This window comes from Rhinolophus ferrumequinum, chromosome 14 (assembly GCF_004115265.2).
Source record: "Rhinolophus ferrumequinum isolate MPI-CBG mRhiFer1 chromosome 14, mRhiFer1_v1.p, whole genome shotgun sequence".
Lineage (NCBI taxonomy): Eukaryota > Metazoa > Chordata > Mammalia > Chiroptera > Rhinolophidae > Rhinolophus > Rhinolophus ferrumequinum.
The window spans coordinates 36,043,163-36,064,314 of NC_046297.1; the positions used below are offsets into that span (position 1 = coordinate 36,043,163).

The window sequence follows — 21,152 nt, forward strand, 5'->3', positions numbered from 1 at the left end:
ATTTGTTGAAAAAAGTATATGTATTCCTAAAGGTGAAAACTAATGTGATTCTGTACAGCTTTAAGAATTTTTATAAATTTAAATGTTGATAAATAGCAAAAATTGGTTTTCTTTTGTACCATTTAAAACTATTTTTTAATTTTTTATTGTATTAAAAAAGAAAAAAAGTCATAGCAATTTCCCTTACATATAAATTGCTTTTTAAACAATTTATATTACATTTTTAAAAAATACATTTCTTTTACATAAATTGTTATGATAAGGCATAATTTTGGTGGGAAACATTTTCCCCCCAAATCATTGTGCTTTTTTGGTTTTGAGATACCTTTAATTTTGTAAGTGTGATTAGTCCTCTCACCACAGCAGGTCTAGATATGCCTGGTAAACCATGTGCACTGGCTCTGGTTGACTGACTGAGGAGTTCAGTGGCAGCTCCAGGACTGCACTATGCCCATCCAGGTCTAGCCTGAGCCCTTTGTAGGGTGGGAAAACAGCAGGAGCAATTTCATGTGTTAGGGCTTTAAGAATGGCAGATTCTTTTCTGAATTAATGCAGTTGAGGCACTCAGAGTCCACTTGCTATTAACTGCCTCCCCTGTCATAAGAAAAATTCAATCTGTTATTTACATGTGCCCAGAAGGCCTGAAAGTAATTGGTGCTAGGTGGCTTCCAATGGGGCAGTCTCAATCCATAAAGAGGGTTGATAGAGTTAGCAAAAACAAATGAAACACTAAACTAAACCCAAAACAAGATATTCAGTTAAATGGCAATTTCAGATAACAATTTTTAGTATAAGTATGGCCCAAATATTGCATGGGACATATTACACTAAAATATCTTATGTTTTATCTGGCAACTGTAATATAATTCAATTTAACTGAATTTCACAAATATTTAGAGTGCTTTACTAAAAGAAAAGAGGAAGGATTCTTGGTATAAAGTCAGTAAACTGTGTCTACTAAAATAGAAGCTTTGCCTGGGAAAATCTCAATAATAGGCCACTTAGTACCAATAATGCTTTCATCTATTTGTGAGTATTATTTCACATGAGCTATTTGGTAAAAAATCTTTTCCTAGAGGAATCTTAATTCTAGAAAAACTCCTTAAGAAAATGTCCTATAATGTCTATTATGCCCAATCCAAAACATTTAAATAGAATACACACTGTTTAATGTATCCCACCTGAGTAGATTATATAGTCCCGGTTTGACTCTGTTGGTTTGTATGATTATAGCTCTCCCATTCCATGAAAAGGAAGCCCCTTTTGATGAGTGATAATAGGGCAAATGTATTCAGGTGGCACTGAAGCAAAGCTTCAAACGATGAGGAACAAAATGACGCCTACTTGAGGAAACAACTGTGGGAGCAACTGACAATATACACTTTATCCCTTTTACAGAAAAAGTATAGGGAAAAAACCCAAAACGTTAATCCATAGTCACAATTAGAAGTAGTGACAAGCTGAGACAAAACAGCCTCAAATCAAAGGATAGGTCACACGGATAGCGTGAAATATACAGTTTATCACGTTGGTCCTCTAAGTCACACCCACAGTTAATATTTACTATTATCAACAACTTTTAAGTCAGTTCTCAAAATAGTTGTCTACGATGTGTTTTCAAAGAGTTGAAAGAATGAAATAAAACATGCCCAAAATACAAGCCAGAATATAAAGGTGGTTATGGCATTATGTTTTCAAAGACAAATCACAGTCAGTTCAGACTTCACAAAGGATATCTGAAAATAATATAAAGATGTTGTTGACCAATGGATAACTAAGATTTTTATTACATAATGAAACAAACATTTCTTATCTTGAATAGAAAAGCTGAACTATACGAACATTTTACACTAATTATTCTGTTACTGCTAAGATGGAGCATGTGACAGAAAAAATGATTTTGAAACAGCTTTGCCTGTATTGTTTTGCTTTAAAGTAGGTAAATCCTCAGGGGCTTTTATTTTATATTCTCATAACCTGGAAGTGCATTGTGGCTCAGAGAAAGGACATGATTAATTTCAAGATAGAAACCTCAGGAATCATCTTCAACTCATTTATCACATCCAACTTGTCATGAGGCCCTATAGATTTTTACCTCCAGCATCTTTTGAATCCATTCTCTGAACATTTTAATTCCTACTGCCTTATTCCAAGCTTTATTTCTTCCCCAGTTTTCCACAATAGCCTGCTAATCTACATTTCCTAAACACTTAACTTCTTACAGAACATTTCACGACTTCCTAAAAATATCAATTGCATAAGGGAGTCTTCAAAGTAGCAGAAAAACATATTGCTCTTTGAGAGTAGATTGTAAATAAAATACTATTTGAGGATTAATGAAGGTATGGCAAAGGGTAATAAAATGACCCTTCACAATTTGTACTGGAAACTGGAAGGCTATGGTTTGCAGTGGTAAAATAATCAAATTATCATAGGAAGATAGCTTAGGACCATGTATCCACTAGCTCTGTGCATTACCATCTGGAAGCAGCTGGTCTTATGGGATTATGGAATGACCTACTGAAAAGTCAGTTATAATGCCTATAATGCCTGCTGCATGGCAACATCTTGAGCAGTTTAGATTCTGTCTTTTTGGATGAAGTATATATTTTGAATCAAAAATAGCCTAATTCTCTCATAACAAAATTACAGAGGTTTGGGGATAGACTGATTCACTCTCATTATTCTTATGCGGAGATTTTAGGGGTCAAGGGAAGAACGTTTCTACTAGGGAACACAATCATGATTCCACTGATTTCTATCTGAAGATTGAATAATTATCTTTTTTTTTTAAACAGGACTTTATTGGGGAACAGTGTGTACTTCCAGGATTTTTTCCAAGTCAAGTTGTTGCCCTTTCAATTGTAGTTGCAGTTGGCGCAGTCCCCCATCCCTTGCAGGAGTTGAACTGGCAACCTTGTGGTTGAGAGGATGCGCTCCAACCAACAGCCTTCTAGGAGCTCAGCGGCAGCTCAGCTCAAGGTGCCGTGTTCATTCTTAGTTGCAGGGGACAGAGCCCACCAAATCTGTGGGAGTCGAGGAATCAAACCGGCAACCTTGTGATTAAGAGCCCATTGGCACATGTGGGAATCAAGCAGCTAGTCTTCGGTGTTAGGAGCACGAAGCTCCAACTGCCTGAGCCATGGGGCCAGCCCCCTGAATAATTATATTTTCTTTCATATTTCCATTTCACTTTAAGAAGCTATTTCCTCTATCCACTACTGTATAGAGCAGGCAAATTTACAAGTAAGTCCATCAGTCACCTTGACGTCATCATGAAGGAAATATGAGTATGGACATCACCTCAAGACCTTTGACTTGGAAAACAGTGATCCTCAGTGGCCATTGTATTGTTTTCCCATGAGGTGGAGCCCTTGCAGTGTGCTCATCTGATAAGCAGTACACTGGTATCTGCTGCCCATGTCCATGGAACCTGCCACATCTTGCAGTTTTCAAGGTCCATGTATTCTGTTCTCTCTGCTTTGACATTGGTCTTTTCTGGTCCATTGGTACCCACCGTTTCTACCTCCTGGTCCAGTGCTGAAAGCATTACAAATTTACAGGCAACTAAAGGCATAAAGAGTTCTTGGAACTGTTTTTGCACAGTACTGAAAACTGATAGCTGCTCCCCAAATATCCTAACTTGACAAAGCTGCTATTAGGAGAATCTTGCTGTCTGTTAAGAATGGGACATCCATAATTACCCCATGACTTCAGTGAGTTCTTAACGCTTTTTTCTCTTGCTTTAAAATGAGCACTTTGTCAGTTCCTAAATTTACTTCTACGTTCTCCTGGTATTTGTTAGAGAATGTCAGATATAATAAAAGTGAAGAGAAACAGTATACCAAGTTAAAAGTATGTCCCACAGCTGTGGAATATCTAAATGCATCCTGCCCCCTGTATAGAGCATAGTATTACTGTTTTTACTGAAAAATAGTTTTTACAGTATTCCTGAAATATAAAATCATGAAATGCAAAAGTATTTGTTTAATCAGTTTGGGTGGTTAAAAACACTAAGCTTCAAGTATAAACTTCTTTCTTGTAATGGTCAAGCGGCTACTAAACCCAAGCGCGTAGTTAGTGTTCTGCCGAACTCTGAAATCCCCGAGAATGCAGGCCCTGACAGGAGTCCCTAGGCCTGGGTTTCAGTTCTGGCTTTGTCCAGATTTATGATTCACACCCCGCTGGACTTCAGTTTCCTTTCTGTAAAATGGGGCCGGGATAGGGGCTGGATCTGGAAGATATAGCTGATGGTATTCTCTAAATCCATAAAGTGAACCACAAAAGTCGCGGACAAAACATGCTCGGGCTCGACACCTTTTGGTAAGGACCGCGAGAGAGGAGGTGCTGTCACGGGGCCACCAGCCTCCTTCTCCCCGGAGGAGCCTGACCTGGAGCGCTGGCTGTGAGCGTCGCCCTGGCCTCGCGTCACCTTTCTGCCGGCGCAGGCTCAGGAGCACCACCCAAATTCTTCCGCCACTCTCCGCTCTCTGGTTCCGGGGACGCCTGAGGGGACGCGGTTGGCGGCGACTCCGGAGGGGGGCGGGTCAGGAAGTGGGGGTGCGGCGACCAAGAACGGGCTTTTGGCGGTCGAAGGCTTCCGCGGCGCTGAGGGCGGGAGATTCCCGACAGCTCGGGAGTCACAGGGGTGCCCCCGGCCTTCGCGGAAACGATGGCGGAGGAAGAAGGTAACGGCCCAGGGTCCAGCTCGCCAACTGTCTCCCGACGTCTCGGGAAAGAGTGGCGTGGCGCGAGGGTTGCGGAGGCCTGGACCCGGGCGGCCGCGTGGGACGGGCAGGCGTTAAAGAACTGGCCAGCATGGGGATGTTTGTGAAGAAATTCAGAAGGAGCCGAGTGAATGGCCGGAAGTTTTGTCCGCAGAATTGGGAACAAAGGTGGAGTTAAAGTTAGGAATGGGGTAGGAAGAGCAAAAGCTGTGGGGGAGTGGTTGAGAGGGAGGGTTGTGAGCCGATAATTCATGTGGTGACGGATAAAGCTTGGTTTAGAAGATGCAGGTTTAGGTACTGATTGCGTATTTGAAAGAGATAGTTGTTTAACCAGATGACCTTCGTTGAGTGCCCTCTTAAGAGGACCATGGATACTGACAAATGCAAAGTTACCAGCTGAGAGGAGCCGTATGCCAAGGGTACAAAAAGAGGCAGGAATTTGGGATAAACGTGGTAAGGTGGTTTGGGAAGGGATGAACAAGCAGAAAAGAAGGCCAGGTTCACTTAAATGGTAGAGGAAGATAGGGCGAAGGACTGTAAGTAGTTGTGGAGAATTAGGAGGTCAGGAGTGCTTTGAGGGTGAAAGTGGGTGGGCTGGAGAAAGCTTTCCGTACCCCCGCAGGGCTAATGCCAAGAAAATTAATTCTTACAGCAGTATTTAGTAATAGAAAATGATAGGTATGAGAGAAAAATGGGGAGTTGGGAGGAACTTAGCTAATAACAGCTACGACTGGAAACATTCATGGCATAATAACTTCATGATACCTGTACTAATTTCAGGAGCAGATACATATGATGGTGTCACTTGACTGAGCAGTTTTCATTTTGGTGGAAAATATGACTTTTTACCCTATTGAGGGGGGTTGTGAATGTGATCTGTTTAGATTTAAGTCTTAGTGAACCAAGAGTGCAAGGACGGAGTATCAAGAATTCAGTGGAAAGTGATTTTTAAAAAATTAATTGAAGAAGTGTTTGCTGTTTTCTGACTTGCTTTCCTGCCCTTATGCTCACTGGCTTCATATTTGTCTTCTTTTCCTTGAGTTTTCGGAGTGTTAAAACTGATTAAATTTAAGACATTCAACCTAAAAACAGCTTCAAAAACAAAACTATAGTTTTTTAAGGAAGAATGTAATTCCATTTATTGCCTTTGTTTTATCTTGGTTGCAGTATATTATTTAAAATATTTTTTGATAATTTTTTCCTTTTCTAATTGTAAATCTGTGGGGGTAGGCTGATAAGCTAGTTTGTATGTTTCCATGAGCATTTTCATGCTTAAGTTAAAGCATGAAAAAATTAATACTGTGGTACTAAAGTCTTTAATGTTATACATCATCCAAAATGAGAAATTGTTTTAGGAGATTATAGTTAACAGCTAATTAAATAGAGATGATGTAGGACCAATTAAAAAGACCACACTATTTTGTGAAATTTACTTATGTAATATAAAATGAAAAATGATTTTTGGTTGTAGAATTACAGATATTCCAAAATAATTAAGTACATCTTATATAGGACAGATAATGGATTGCAATTATTTAAAATATAATTTCATTTAACATGTTTTTAAATTCCATAAATATTTGGGTGCCTACTGTGGTAGGTGCTGGGATATAATAGTCAACAATGAATGAGTAAAAAAATTCTCTTTTATTATAATAATGCTAGTAATGATACTTATAGCAAGCATGTCTGTGTGCCAGGCATTTTTCTGAGTGTTTTACATTTATTTGGCACTCGATACTTTTTTTCTCAAAACACATATTATCTTGTATTCACTGTATTAAAATTAGACTAGTCTAATTTACTTGTATCCACATGTTCTCTATATCCCTTTTTACTTATCATTTATGCTCACCTGGATCCTCTTTATTGTCTCACTTTTTCTCTAAGTAACTACTCTTTAGGAATCTCATCTTCCAAAAAATGTCTTTCTTGGTGCTATACACGGTCAGGGTTTTTATATTTATGCTTCCTGAAAGAAATGTTAGAGCAAAGTGACAACCTTGAGTAAAGTAGTAATAACACTTCACTTGGAAATTGCTATGTATAGTCTGGATGGACATTTGCACGCCTATTGGTAGCCATACTATCTCATGAAGAAGGTCACTGGACCGGAAATATCAGGTTGTTTTTGTAGCTATGTTATCATTTTCATTTAGTTTGACTTTTTCTTTGCAATGCTAAAAATGTAAAATAATGAAAAGAAACTTGAATTCTATCCACGAGCTTTCCTATCAGAATTAATAATCTAGTTTGTCCACTGCTTTGGCCTTTGTTACTTAGCCATCTAGAGATTCTTGGCTTTGTTTATCAATTTTGAAGTTATAAGATCAATATAAAGGAAATGAAGTGAAATTTGCACCCAATCAGATTTGTTACTTGGTGACAGTCAAAAAATCAGTTTTAGGGACAAGGTTGAAGAAATTGACTAAAATGAATTCTGTATTTTCCATGTTGTACTTTTTGCTCCCACAATTTTATGCTACTGAAATTGACATGTTTGAAAATCAGTGCATGCATTTAATATGGTAATTTTTTCCCCTTGAAAAACTGTTATTAAATAGTATTTTTAAATGTATGGCATATTAGACTTAAGAAAATATAGTATTATAGATCCTTTATAGAATATTTATTTGTATGGTCTTTATCATTGCTAATATAGATTCTTGAGAGATGACTGTTAAGATTTGTATGCTTCATAAATTATTTGGGAAACTGCAAAATTTTTGTATAAATTGTACTTTTATAAATAAAGTCCTTTTATGTGCACAGCGAACACTTTATTAAGTCCCTGTAAAGTGATCATTTTATAAAGAATTGTATTTGTTTGTTTGTTTGTTTATTTGTGTTTTTTCAGGGCCCATCATCTCCAAGTCAAGTAGTTGTTTCAATCTAGTTGTGGATGGCACAGCTCACAGTGGCCCATAAGGGGATCGAACTGGCAACCTTGGTGTTATGAGCACCACGCTCTAAACAACTGAGCTAACTGGCCACCCCAAAAAATTTTTTTATAAAAAGGAAAATGATAGTTTTTTGTAAAGAACACTTTTTATGTGAATATCCCCTTCCAAATTTATTTGTTTAATTTATTTATTTTTGCAGTTTTTAAAGGTTTTATTGGGAAAGGGGAACAGGACTTTTTGGGGAACAGTAAGGATTTTTTCCAAGTCAAGTTGTCCTTTCAATCTTAGTTGTAGAGGGCGCAGTTCAGCTCCAGGTCCAGTTGCTGTTAGTTGCAGGGGGCGCTGCCCACCGTCCCTTGTGGGAGTCAAGGAGTCAAACCGGCAACCTTGTGGTTGAGAGCCCACTGGCCCATGTGGGAATCGAACCGGCAGCCTTTGGAGTTAGGAGCACGGAGCCACCTGGCCGGCCCCCTTCCAAATTTATCTTTATCTTAAATGTATGCTTTTAGACTCTGTCTAATAAAAAGCCTTACCTAACCTATTGGTCATATACATTTGTTAACTACCTCAGTACATAGAGGGTGCCAAAAAAAATATATACACATTTTAAGAAAGGAAAAAACTGTATTAATATATACCGATAACAAAAGATGAATACAAGTCATCAGATGAATACGTTTGACTTCTGCAATTACAAGAGGTGCTCAAAGTGGTTATCATCAGGGTCTAGACATTTATGATTATGGCAAACCACTTACAGCTTGAGCAATGATGACCAGTGTTAAAATCTCTTAAAATGTGTATACATGTTTTTGGCATCCCCAGTATTTGTTAACTTGCTTTCTGAAATTATCCAATTAAATTTCTTTTTAAAAAAATCCAATACTATTAATGTGTTTAACATGCATGTGTAGCTACTAAGTAAACTCATAGTTATATTTTTTCCTTGTTATTCTTTTTTTTTTCCTTTCCCCCTTCTTCCACCTCCGACCCAACCCTCCAATCCGGTTCAAGCCGTTGTTTCTCAGTCTAGTTGTGTAGGACACAGCTCCCTGGCCCATGCTGGTATTATGAGCCTTGTGCTCCCCACTGCTGAGGCAGTTGGTCGCCAGTCATTGGTCGGCAGCTCATAGCATTCCCGCTGGCTGCAGGCCACTCACACTGGCCATCGGCCACCCACGGCAGCACACAGCAGCCCACGGCAACTCAAGCTGGCTGCTGGCCACTCACACTGGCTGCCGGTCACTCACGCTGGCCGCTGTCTGCACATGGTGGCACCCAGTAGCCCGCGGCAGCACTCAGCATCCCCGGGGAGCTCACGCCAACCTCCATCTGCTCACGGTAGCCCAGCTCCAGAGAGATTGTTCACAATCTTAGCTGTAGAGTTTGAAGCTCACTGACCCATGTGGGAATCAAACCAGCAACCTTGGTGTTAGGAGCATGGCGCTCTAACCACCTGAGCCACCGGGCCAGTCCTCTTATATTCCTTTTTAATAAAAATAATAACTTTCATCTGAAGACTTTATTTGGCTTTACATAAATCTTTATTCTTGTTGCCTTCTTCTAACTTTTGCTTTAACCCATAGAAGGGGAAAGTTAAAAGGGCATCATGAAAAAGGAATACAATGATGTTAGTTGACCCAGATTTGTATGCAAAACCCAAAATTCACAGTATGACTTTTATAATGATAATGTCATTTTCTAATGTAGTCAGTGGCTTCACTACTTACCATGACTACACAATAAATGATAGTATAGAAATGGTTAAAAATTAGACAAGTCGGACTGAACCCACTAACTGTACAGTATTTTTTTCTCTCTGTGCCAGTGTTTACTAAGTTAGGAAACAATTCATCTGATCAGCAGCAGTAGCTGATTATTTCCCCTTTTTTGATTCCTCCCTTTAGGCTCTTATTTCATAGCCTGAAATCATCACTAAGAGAAAAGGAAAACTCCTCTACTTCTATGAGGAGGAGATAAATTATTGTACACCTTAAAAACTTGATAGGACTTTGTACCTATACAACAGCAAAGCCTACCCCATAAGACAATTAATTCTAGGGAAGAAAAGTAGTTAAATTGAATTTAGTCAATTTCTGCTTAATTTGGAATCTACTTTACTGGTTTAAAAGTACTTTCTGCATTACATTTTTTTCTTGAATATATAAAGAGTTGATAGTCTAATATTGGGAAATTTCTGAGACCTTCCCAAATATTTATAGGTTCACCCTATTTTCTAATACCTAAATCTATGACTGTTGAATGATAATGAAATTCTGCAGTGAAAGTACTGTGAAATTCTGTAGAACTTTCAGGATCGTTTAAAAAATGAAGTACAGTTTTACCAATGTATTTTATTATATTTTGATTCAAAAATTATGCATGTGATGCTCTCAGGTAACTAAAATGATAAGCTAATTTATTACATATCACTTTGTTCCCCAGTCATTCTGGAAAAGAGTTTATTTTGGGATATTTTAAAAATAGCATCATCTTAGGAGAAGAGCTCATTGGTTTATCAATAGGATTCTGAAAGCACAAGCACAGGTTGGAGGCAGAACCTATATTTTTGTTTATAGAAAAGACAGTTTTGTGGGAAGTACTAAAATAATTATGAATATAATAGTCTTTGTGTGACTTTTGCCTTAGTGTTATAAAAGTTAATCATTCGGGATATAGACAGAATAATTTGATACATGTTGCAATAACTTTTCAAATATTTTAAGGACCAGCTATAGAACTGCGCCAAAGAAAAAAGCCAAAGTCTTCAGAATATAAAGAATCTGCCAAAGAAAAGAAAATTGATGACACTGCAGTTCCTGAAAGAGCCCCAAAACGTAAGTTAGGTAGATTTGGAATTTTAGTGTTACTACAAAAATAGTTATGCTAGTTAGTCTATTTTGTATTAATGTGTTAAATGTATAAACATATTCTGTGGTTAACATACAGTGATATCAGCCAGCTTTCATTAGGTTGTGCTGTAGAACAACCCCTAAATCTCACTCATTTACAACAAACATTTATTTCTGATTAAAATTACATGTGTGGCCACAGGTTGGCTGATGTAGCTTTATGTGTCACAAAGGAATAGCCCCTATTTAGGACATGTTTTTCTTGTGGCAGAGGAAAGGAACAAGAGAGCAGGCAGAGTCATGCAGTTCCTCTGAAAGTTTCTGCTGAACTGGTATATTGTCACTTGCACTCATATTCTATTAGCCCAATCAAGTCATATAGTTAAACAGTGAGATGGAGGAGTATGTTCTGACGACGGGTGACGACGGGGAAAACATTGCAAGTGACATGGTAGTGGTCAGGGATAGATAATCTTTTTATAGGAAAGGATAAACTAGTTGGGAATAACAATAACAGTCTACCCTATTCTGTCTTTTTTATCATAAATATTTTCTTCTCTCCTACAGACAAAATATATTTGTTACTTCCCCTACACCAGGGAAGAAAGTCTTATCTAGTCATGGCATCAGTCTTGAAGCCCAAGGTCTTATTATCTATATCTGGTCAGCTATGACTCATGATCCAGAGACCTATAAAGTAAAAAGACAAGTTATCTGCTCTGTGTCCAGGTCCCCAAGACCACCTCTATGTTCTGAAATTAGCTAAGAGGACTCACAGGTATCAGAATACAGTCATGTATTCACAGCTGTGATTTATTATCACAGCTATGATTTATTACAGTAAACAATACAAAACAAATTCAGCAAAGGCTTATGGGCTGAAGTCTACAAGAAACTAGGCACAAGCTTCCAGGATTCCTCTCCAAATGGAGTCACACACCACATGCTTGCTTCTTTCAGCATCAAGTTGTCATGTTTATAATTTTGTCTACCAGGGAAGCTCATTAGCCACTCTGCTCTGGGTTTTTATTGGCAGCTGATCACATAACCTCTGCCTACCACATACCAAAATTGTAGACTCCCAGGAGGAAAGCAGTAGCATGAACCACATTGTTTGTACAAACAAGTTAGGCAAAGTAAACCATTTTTATCAGTTAAAAAATGGTGGGAATCCTATTGAAATCCAAGGTCCCAAATGTCAGCCAGTAGCCTACCTTGCAAGGCATTTCTTAGCAAAGTAGTTGCAGGCCTGCTATGTTCATTCTTTTCTGTACATGCCCCTTTTCACATTATACATTGTTGGACAGGAACAGGATAACCAAAAGCTTTCATTCAGAAAGAGGAAGAGTGAGAAACATACATAGCCACTGTCCATAGCAATTCTGAAATCCTAGTAGGTAAATATGAGGTCTCCTTACCCTGGGGTAGGGAATGTTTCTTGATCAGGCCCCACTTGTTTTCCTTGGGAGTAGCTTCCTAGTTCATTGTTCTCTGTGGTCCTTGGGTCCACCCTCTGTAGATCCTTCCTTTTCTATTATCCTCCTGAACTATATCTGAAGATAGCTTTGGAGAATAGGCCATTCTTAGGAGCTGAACAGCTTTCTCAAATTGCTTCCTGCTCATATAGAGTTGAGGGCTCCTTTACATATATTTGCTCAAATAAGATAAAGGCAATAGGTCATCTACAGATCTAATTCAGGGTCTGGCAGCAAGAAAACTTTGGAAGCTAGAAAAATAATCCATATTATACAGTGACAAACATTTTATAAAACTTTCCTGTGAATAGTTGCATATTTTAATACTAATTTTTTATTATTTTAGGTAACAAGATTGCAAAACAGAGTGATACTAGAGTGCCTTGGTTATTAGCTGCAGTTAATTATAGAAAAGATGAATTTAGAACAGAATTGGCCTATTTGCAAGCAGGAATGAAGAGGAAAATAGAGAATGCAAAATATCTGGGACGTGTAGTGTTGAAGTTAGAACTTTGTCTTTTTCAACCAGTAAAAAAATAAAACTGAGAAATACTTTGAGTAACAAAAGTTGATTAAGATGACCAAATAAGGGCATGGCTATCACTCATTAAAGTTTATAAATAGATTAAGGTAGTTCCTAGTAAGTTCTTTTAATTGGACAAAGCACTCAGGGAAAAAGATCAAAGAGTGTGGTCCCACAAAAACTTGATAAGCTCAAAATACATGTAATTAAATCTTTGAGGGAGGCATATGTAGAAAAAAAAATGAGTATAGTTATTGGGATATGAAGCTGACTGGAATCAAATAAGTAAAAAGCCAACAAAATTGTTCTTTTCTTTGCAAAAATGAGTGATTTGATTTTTTTAAATTAAGGTATAATTAGCATACAATAAAATGATAGAATCTTAGGTACTAAATGAGTTTTGACACTTGAATACAGCTGAAACAAGATAAAGAACATTTCCGTTATCCCAGAAAGTTCCTTCGTATCTCTTTTCAGTAGATTTCCTCACTGTTCCCCAAGACAACCAGTCTTCTGATATTTTTCAATATTGATTAACTTTGCATTTCTAGAATTTCATATAAATGGAATCATACAACATGTATGCCTTTGTATCTGGATTCTTTCGCTTAGTATGTTATCCTATATAATGATTTTGAGATTCATTCGTGTTGCTGTAATTGTTTATCCCTTCTTGTTGGACGTTTGAGTAGTTTCCAGTATTTACCTTTTATGAATAAGGCTGCTGTGAACATACTTGTACAAATCTTTTTGTGGTCATCTCTTTTTATATCTTGTAGGTAAATACCTAGGAGAATTGCTAGCTAATCTTTTGAGAGACATGTACTATCAAAAGAACTGCCAACGTAGATTAAAAAGGACATAGTTATTCAGATCTTAAAATGATGTTTGTGTCCCTAACTTTCTACATGCAGGAAGCAGGCTGGGGAAGCTATTCTTAGGGTATCTTTCTTGAGAAGGAATGATTGCCTTTGGGAGGGAAGTGAGTATTTGTGATTAATGGGACAGACCCTGGTGGACCCTTTTATTGTTCCCAAATGTTTGCTCCCTTCTCTAAAAGTGGATTGATTATACATTCCTTCCCATTGCTGTGTGATTTAGAATGCCTTGCTGAAGTGGAGTATACTTCTGTACCCCGTTGTCAGGCTTATTATTGTGGCTTGCCTGGGTCAATGGAATGTGAGTGGAAATAGCAGTATGCTAGCTGACCAGAAGCTGTAAGAGGCACTGTATGATTCTGCCTGTTTTCCTCTTTTTTCTTGTCATGAGAACATGTACCAAGTAAGCATTGATCCCAGTCTGGAACTCTGAAGAAGATACAAGGAGAAGAGCTGCAGCTAATTTGAAGTCTGAAATTGAGTAAAGAGTTACCGCCGACCTGAAACCCACAATTAAAATGAGTGAGAAATAAACCTTTGTTTTATAAGCCACTGATAGTTTGGGGTCACCTTTTTATCACAGCAAAGCTGACTAATAGAGTGGTCATTTAAAACATTTAGGAAAATACAGTATAAGAAAGATCAATAATTCAGATATAACTACTATGAAACAGTATTTTAACCTCAAAAATATATTTTCAGGATAGAAAATGTGGGAAATAGAGAAAAGTATAATAAAAATAAAAAGTATGCATAATTCCAGATTTAACCACTCTTAAATTTTTGACAAGTTTTACTTATATTTTTTTCAATGTACTTACCTTTCTTTAAAATACTTTTTGTGAAATTGAATTCTACATTTCTTTTCTTAGCATGTCATTAGCTTTTTCTCGTGCTTTAAATATTCCTTAACTATGCTCTTATATTATTGATATTGACATTTATGTAGTGTTATTTTTTGTTTCTTTTTTTGTACATGATCAGCATTTTACAAATGAAGGGATGAGCACACAGAAGTTATCTGATTAGGCTGGTTTATGACTAACATAACCTGAAGTCAGATCCTTTTCAAAAAATGATAATTTTTAAGGCAATTTTCAGAGCCCAGAGCTCTTTATTTTCTCTAAAATATATACACTTATGTAAAACACTGATAGCTTGTTTCCATTTTCACTCTTTAGAAAAAACTTTCAGAAACAAAATATTTAGTGTTAAGGTAAGGCATTTATATACAGATGCTCTTCAACTTATATGGAGGTTACATCCCGATAAACCCATAGTAAGTTGAAAATATCATAAGTCGAAAATGCATTTAAACTGCACTGTAGAGTATCACTTTACCCCTGTGCTCATGTGCCTGACTAGGAACTGTGGGTCTCTACTGCTGCCCAACATCACAAAAGAGTTTCATACCACATATTGCTAGCCAGGGAAAAGATCAAAATTCAAAATCTGAAGTACGGCTTCTACTGCATATCACTTTGGCACTGTCATAAAGTTGAGAAATTGTAAGTAGAAACATTGTAAATCAGGTACAATCTATATAAGATTTGGTTGATTGTATTTTTTATAACAGCCTATTTATAAAATAATTAGGATTAATTTGCCAATGTCTAAGGCTTAATAGAAAAAAAAAAGTAGGAAAAAATCTACGTTTAGAAACTTTGAAGCGCTTTTGCCAAATTGCCACCATAGATAAGTTTTTGTATTCTTTTTTTTTTAAATTTTTTTTTTAACTGAGCTCTTACTGTGTGCCAGGCCAAATGCTTTACACATGCTATTGGAAACAGTAAGTTTAAAACAGTTGTATCATACTTACACTAATATTCGATTTATTGGCCAGTGTTCATCAAGCACTTTGAATATAATTCATATTAATTTAGTGATATATAACTAATCTAATGCTTCTAGTATGCTATGCAAACTAATATTTATGAAATGTTTTGAAAATAGCTAAAATTTTAATTTAGCTAAACTGATAAGTTAATTTTTACAAACTTATAGTCATTCAGTACCAGAACACTGGGCTTTGGGCCCTTAGGTCTGTGCTTATTAGTATACTTAATATTATAGCTATAGCAGGACTAAATCATCCTGTGTATAGAAAATCCAAATATTTTTATGTTATTTCATCAAGAGGCAGTTACACATTATATAACAGTTGTACATGATGTTTTACGTACATAATCATCAAAAGTCATTGAATTGTACACTTTAAATGGCTGTAGTTTATAGTAGTATGTAAATTATTCCTCAATAAAGAAAAAAATTCCTTTTAAGAAAAAATATAAGGAGTAATTCTGAATGAACCTGTATTTTTTCTTTAGATTTTCATAGTGCATTCCATTGATTCCTTTTTAAAATTAATAGACTTTAATTTGTAAAACATTTTTGATTTATACAAGAATGGAACAGGTAGTAGAGTTTCCATCTACCCCCCATACAGAGTTTTCCCTATTATTAACATTTTAGTATGGTACATTCGTTACAATTAATGAACCAATATTGATATATTATTTTAAACTAAAGTCCATATGTTATTCAGATTTCTTTAGTTTTTACCTAATGTCCTTTCTCCTGTTCCAGGATCCCATGCAGAATACATTACATTTAGTTGTCATGTCTCCTTAGGCTTCTGTTGGCTGTGACAGTTTCTCGGGCTTTCTTGGTTTTGATGTCCTTGACAGTTTTGAAGAATACTGGTTAGGTATATTGTAGGATGCCCTTCTATTGGAATTTACTGTTTTTCTCATGATCAGACTAGGATTATGAGTTTGGGAGAGGAAGACCACAGCATTAGAATGCCATTTTCATCACATCATATCAACGGTCTATACCACCTTTTGATTACTTTTTCTTTTTTAATAGAAGTGCATAAATATAAATATCATCTACATCTGATTACTTTTAATATGCTTTTTCAGATGTATTATTGCAGCGCTTTGCAAAGATTTTCATTGGCTGTCTTGCAGCAGTTACTAGTGGTATGATGTATGCTCTCTATTTGTCAGCATACCATGAACGGAAATTCTGGTTTTCCAACAGGCAGGTAAGAAGAAAAACTTTTGAGTGTGTGAAAGTTGTTTAGTATTTAATACTAATGTATGTGCTTCCCCGGGAGCCAAAGTAGATGTGTGATACATATGACAAGTGCTTTCTTATTTACAGCCCTTTAGAAACAAAATAGTATAGAAGTTGTTTTGAGAACACAGTCACAGTATCAACCTTGAAAATTTGAATAGACTGTATTTCAAGGCCATAAAATAGCAACTATGAGGGTGCTATCCTTCATGCAGTTAATTTATCAGGGACTTTTGATGATGGTGAAGTGGTATCGAGTTTAGTCAGCTTTTTAGTTAAGGCTTTGGCAGTTAACATTTCAGAAACAATCTGTAAATTTCAAAATCAAAATATACTAATGTTTAGATTACATGATTAGAATGTTTTGGGGGTATTGAAAAATAACAGGCATAACAGTATTTATTCAGATGTTGCCTCATATTAGTATGTTTAATATTTGGTTTTAAATCATATATATTCCAGATTTTTTAGTTACTGTGATTATATTCATAATTCATTTGGCCTTTGATAAGTTATTTTTAACTTACCTTCATAATCAGATATACCTGTGTTAATACATGGTGTTACATGGTGTTACATGTATTAATACATGGTGTTAATACATGGTAATACATGGTGTTACCACTTGACTCTAAAGGGTTTTGTGTGTTTTTTTTTGTTTTGTTTTAACCCAAATTGTTTTGTTATTGTTCTTATTTTACGCAGGTAGTCAGTCGGACTAAATGTTTTTAAGCCATTGATTTACCTAGCACCACCAAAACATTTAACTGAATATATTGGTTTGACAAAAGCTATTACTGTAGCATATATTTATCTCCTTAGCTCTTTCACTACATTAATTGATTTCAAGTTTATTTTTAAATGTGTCAAAAATCCACAAAAAATAAAAAGTTGATATTTTGACTATTATGCATTTCATAACATTTTGAGCTGCTTTGTACATAAATGACATTATTTTTATTTTAAACCTTTGTTATATGGTAATAAATTTACCATTATATTGACTTTTAGCAAAAATACTCAAAACATACTAAGGGTCATCAATTAGATTTAAGTATAGATAAATTAGAATCTAATGGCATTGATAACATAAAAAATTATTACAAAATGTTACTCAATATGGCGTACAAAACATCTTTGTTGTTGATAGTGCAAGTCTTAAGAAAACATATATGAATGTCACAGCAAAAGAGTTAGAAATGTTATGCAGATTAATTATTAGTAGTTCTCAATATTGGATGTATAATAGAATGATCTGTGGAGCTTTAAAAAAAATGACCTCCCTCAGATTCGTAGGTGGGGGTGGAAGGAGTTCTGGAAGCAGTATTGCTCAAAATATTTCTAAGTGATTCCATTACGTAGGCAGAATTGAGAACAACCTAAAGACTGAAAATTTAGAAGGCATTCATCAAGAACCTTGTTTTTCAAAGTATTGTGTATGACAGAGGAGTATTGGCGTCATCTGGGAGCTGTTTCAGAATTGCAGATTCTTAGCCCCTACTTGATAATCACAATCTACATTTTAATAAGATCTCCAGGAGATTCATATGCACATTAAATTTGAGAAACACTGATTAAGAGTTTACATCTTTGAAATCTTAGAAACAATCTGTTTCCATTAATAAAAAATTATTTTAAGGAAATTTATTTAGATTAATAAACTATAAATGAAAAAAAAGATCCACTGATCAAATACATCTGGGAAAGACATCCTCTTGGAGATTGACAGTGCATAATGTATACTGAAACTTGGAAAAGTCTTGCAGTAAGCCCGTTTAACTTTCTTTAATCCAGCCTTTTACACAACTTATTTAACTATAAACTCTTTTTAGGTAATACCCATTTATATTTTAAGAGTATATCTTCTTTGATCAAACTTTGGGGAAACTGCTCTGATATCTTTTGTTTTTGTATTGATAAATATACATGAAAATAAACAAGTTTGATTTTAAAATATTGTAGATATTTTTATTCCCATCCTCCCATTCTTCCCTTTTGGCACCCATCAGCTAGTTCTCTATAGCTATTGTCTGTTTCTGTTTTGTTTTGTTTATTATTTTTTTTTTTTTAGGTTCCACATATAAGTGAAATAATATGGTATTTGTCTTTCTCTGTCTGACTTACTTCACTAAGCATAATATCCTCTAGGTCTATGTTGTCGCAAATGGCATGATTTCATTCTTTTTTATTGCTGAATAATATTCTATTGTGTACATACCATATCTTCTTTATCCATTTATCTATTGATGGACATCTACGCTGCTTCTGTATCTTGGCTATTACTAGTAATGATGCAATGAAAGTAGCGTGCATATATCTTCTCGAATTTATATTTTTGTTTTCTTTGGATAAATACCCAGAAGTGGAATTACTGGGTCCTTCTTTGTTTCTTGTTACAGCCTTTTTTTTTTTTTTTTTTTATAATTATATGTCTTAATTTCTTTTTTTTTAAATGTATTGGGGTGACAATTGTTAGTAAAATTACATAGATTTCAGGTGTACAATTCTGTATTACATCATCTATAAATTCCACTGTGTGTTCACCACCCGGAGTCAGTTCTCCTTCTATCACCATATATTTGATATCCTTTTTTTTTTTTTTTAGCAAACTCTTTTTTTTTTTTTTTTTTTTTTTTTAAGATTTTAATGGGGAAGGGGCACAGGACTTTATTGGGGAACAGTGTGTACTTCCAGGACTTTTTTCCAAGTCAAGTTGTTGTCCTTTCAGTCTTAGTTGTGGAGGGTGCCGTTCAGCTTCAAGTTGTTGTCCTTTCAGTCTTAGTTGTGGAGGGCGCAGCTCAGCTCCAGGTCCAGTTGCCATTACTAGTTGCAGGGGGCGCAGCCCACCATCCCTTGCGGGAGTCCAACCGGCAACCTTGTGGGCTCCAACCAACCAAGCCATCTGGGAGCTCAGCTGCAGCTCAGCTCAAGATGCTGTGTTCAATTTTAGCTGCAGGGGGCGCTGCCCACCATCCCTTGCGGGACTCGAGGAATTGAACTGACAACCTTGTGGTTGAGAGCCCACTGGCCCATGTGGGAATCGAATCTGCAGCCTTCGGAGTTAGGAGCATGGAGCTCTAACCGCCTGAGCCCCGGGCTGGCCCGATAGCCTTTGTTTTAAAGTCTGCTTTATCTGGTATAAATATTGCTTGCACAGCTTTTTTTTCCCGTTTTCATTATCATGAATTATCTTTTTCCCTTTATTTTCAGTCTGTGTGTGTCTTTTTATCTAAAGTGAGTATCTTGTAGGCAGCATATGTAAGGGTCTTGTTGGTCAAGCCACCCTGTGTCTTTTGATTAGAGCATTTAATCCATTTACATTGAAAGTAATTGTTGATAGATTTGTAGTTTTTGGTATTTTATTTATATTTTTGTTCTTTTTCTTTTTTCTTCTTCTTAAAGAAGTCCCTTTAACATTTCTTGTAATACTGGTTTCATGGTGATGAGCTCCTTTAGCTTTTTCTTGTTTGAGAAGCTCTTTGTCTGTCTTTCAATTCTAAATGATAGCTTTGCTAAATAGAGTAATCTTAGTTATAATAGGTCCTTGCTTTTTCATCACTTTGAATATTTCCTGCCAGTCCCTTGTGGCCTGCAAAGTTTTTGTTGAGAAATCAGCTGACAGTCTTATGGGAGCTCCCTTGCAAGTAGCTAACAGCTTTTCTCTTTGCTTTTAAGATTCTTTATCTTTAACGTTTGGCATTTTAATTATGATATGTCCTACTATGGGCCTGTATGGGTTCACCTTGTTTGGGACTGTGCTTCTTGGACTTGTATGTCTATTTCCTTCGCCAGGCTAGGGAAGTTTTCCATCATTATTTCTTCAAATAGGTTTTCAATTCCTTGCTCTCTCTCTCTTCCCCTTCTGGTACCCCTAGATGCAAGTGTTTGTACACTTGATGTTGTCCCAGAGGCCCCTTAAACTATCCTCATTTTATTGGGTTCTTTTTTCTTGTTGTTCTCATTGGGTGTTTTCTGCTGCTTTATCTTCCAAATTGCTGATTGGATCCTCTGCTTTATCTAATCTACTTTTGATTTCCTCTAATGTATTCTTCATTTCAGTTATTGTGCTCTTCTTTTCTGACTAGTTCTTTTTTGTGTTTTCTATCTCCATTTTTGTTTTGTTTTTCTTTGACATTCTGATAACCAGTGTTTTGACGTCTGCATCTGGTAGATTGCTTGTCTCCATTTTGTTTAGTTCTTTTTTGGGGCTTTGTTCTGTTCTTTTATTTGGGACGTGTTTCTTTGTTTCCCCATTTTGGCTGCCTCTCTGTTTTTTTTTTTTTCCTATGTATTAGGTAAATCTGCTGTATCTCCTGGTCTTGTTAGAATGGCCTTATGTAGTAAGTGTCCTGTGGGGCCTAGTGGCACAGTTTTCCTGGTCACCTGAGCTGCGTGCTCCAGGTGTATCCTGTGTGGGTTGTGTGTGCCCTTCTGTTGTAGTTGAATCTTGATTACTGTTGCATGTCAATTTGATGGATTGGCCCTCAGGCTGATTGGTTGTGAGGACTGTGGATGAATTGTTATGCAGGGGCTGACCCTATGGAGCAGGATTCACTTTAGCAGGGCTGTGGTGCCTGCCATGTCATCCTTTGGGTGTGTTGTTTGTGGAGGTAGTTGGATGGTGCTTCTGTGTTGTCTGAAGCAGACCATTGGGTATGTTCGTTTTAGGGCCTTTTGTGGGGGCAGGGGCTCTGGTGCAGGCCAAGGGCAGCC

General features: G+C 36.4%; 1 protein-coding gene across 13 annotated transcripts in view; it reads left to right on the forward strand.

Moving 5' to 3' along the window:
- Positions 1-4,568: 4,568 nt before the first annotated feature.
- Positions 4,569-21,152, forward strand: part of DPY19L4 (dpy-19 like 4) — a 71,659-nt gene continuing 55,075 nt past the window's right edge. For 3 of the 13 annotated variants that reach the window (XM_033125890.1, XM_033125893.1, XM_033125894.1), the window contains exons 1-3: positions 4,757-4,895; positions 10,357-10,467; positions 16,283-16,407. In XM_033125890.1, the coding sequence (XP_032981781.1) occupies positions 4,859-4,895; positions 10,357-10,467; positions 16,283-16,407 (273 nt within the window). In that variant the 5' untranslated portion in view covers positions 4,757-4,858. Of the gene's footprint in view, positions 4,689-4,750; positions 4,896-10,356; positions 13,881-16,282; positions 16,408-21,152 lie in introns of those variants that run through there. The other 10 variants (XM_033125891.1, XM_033125892.1, XM_033125897.1 and 7 more) reach the window with 8 other exon arrangements.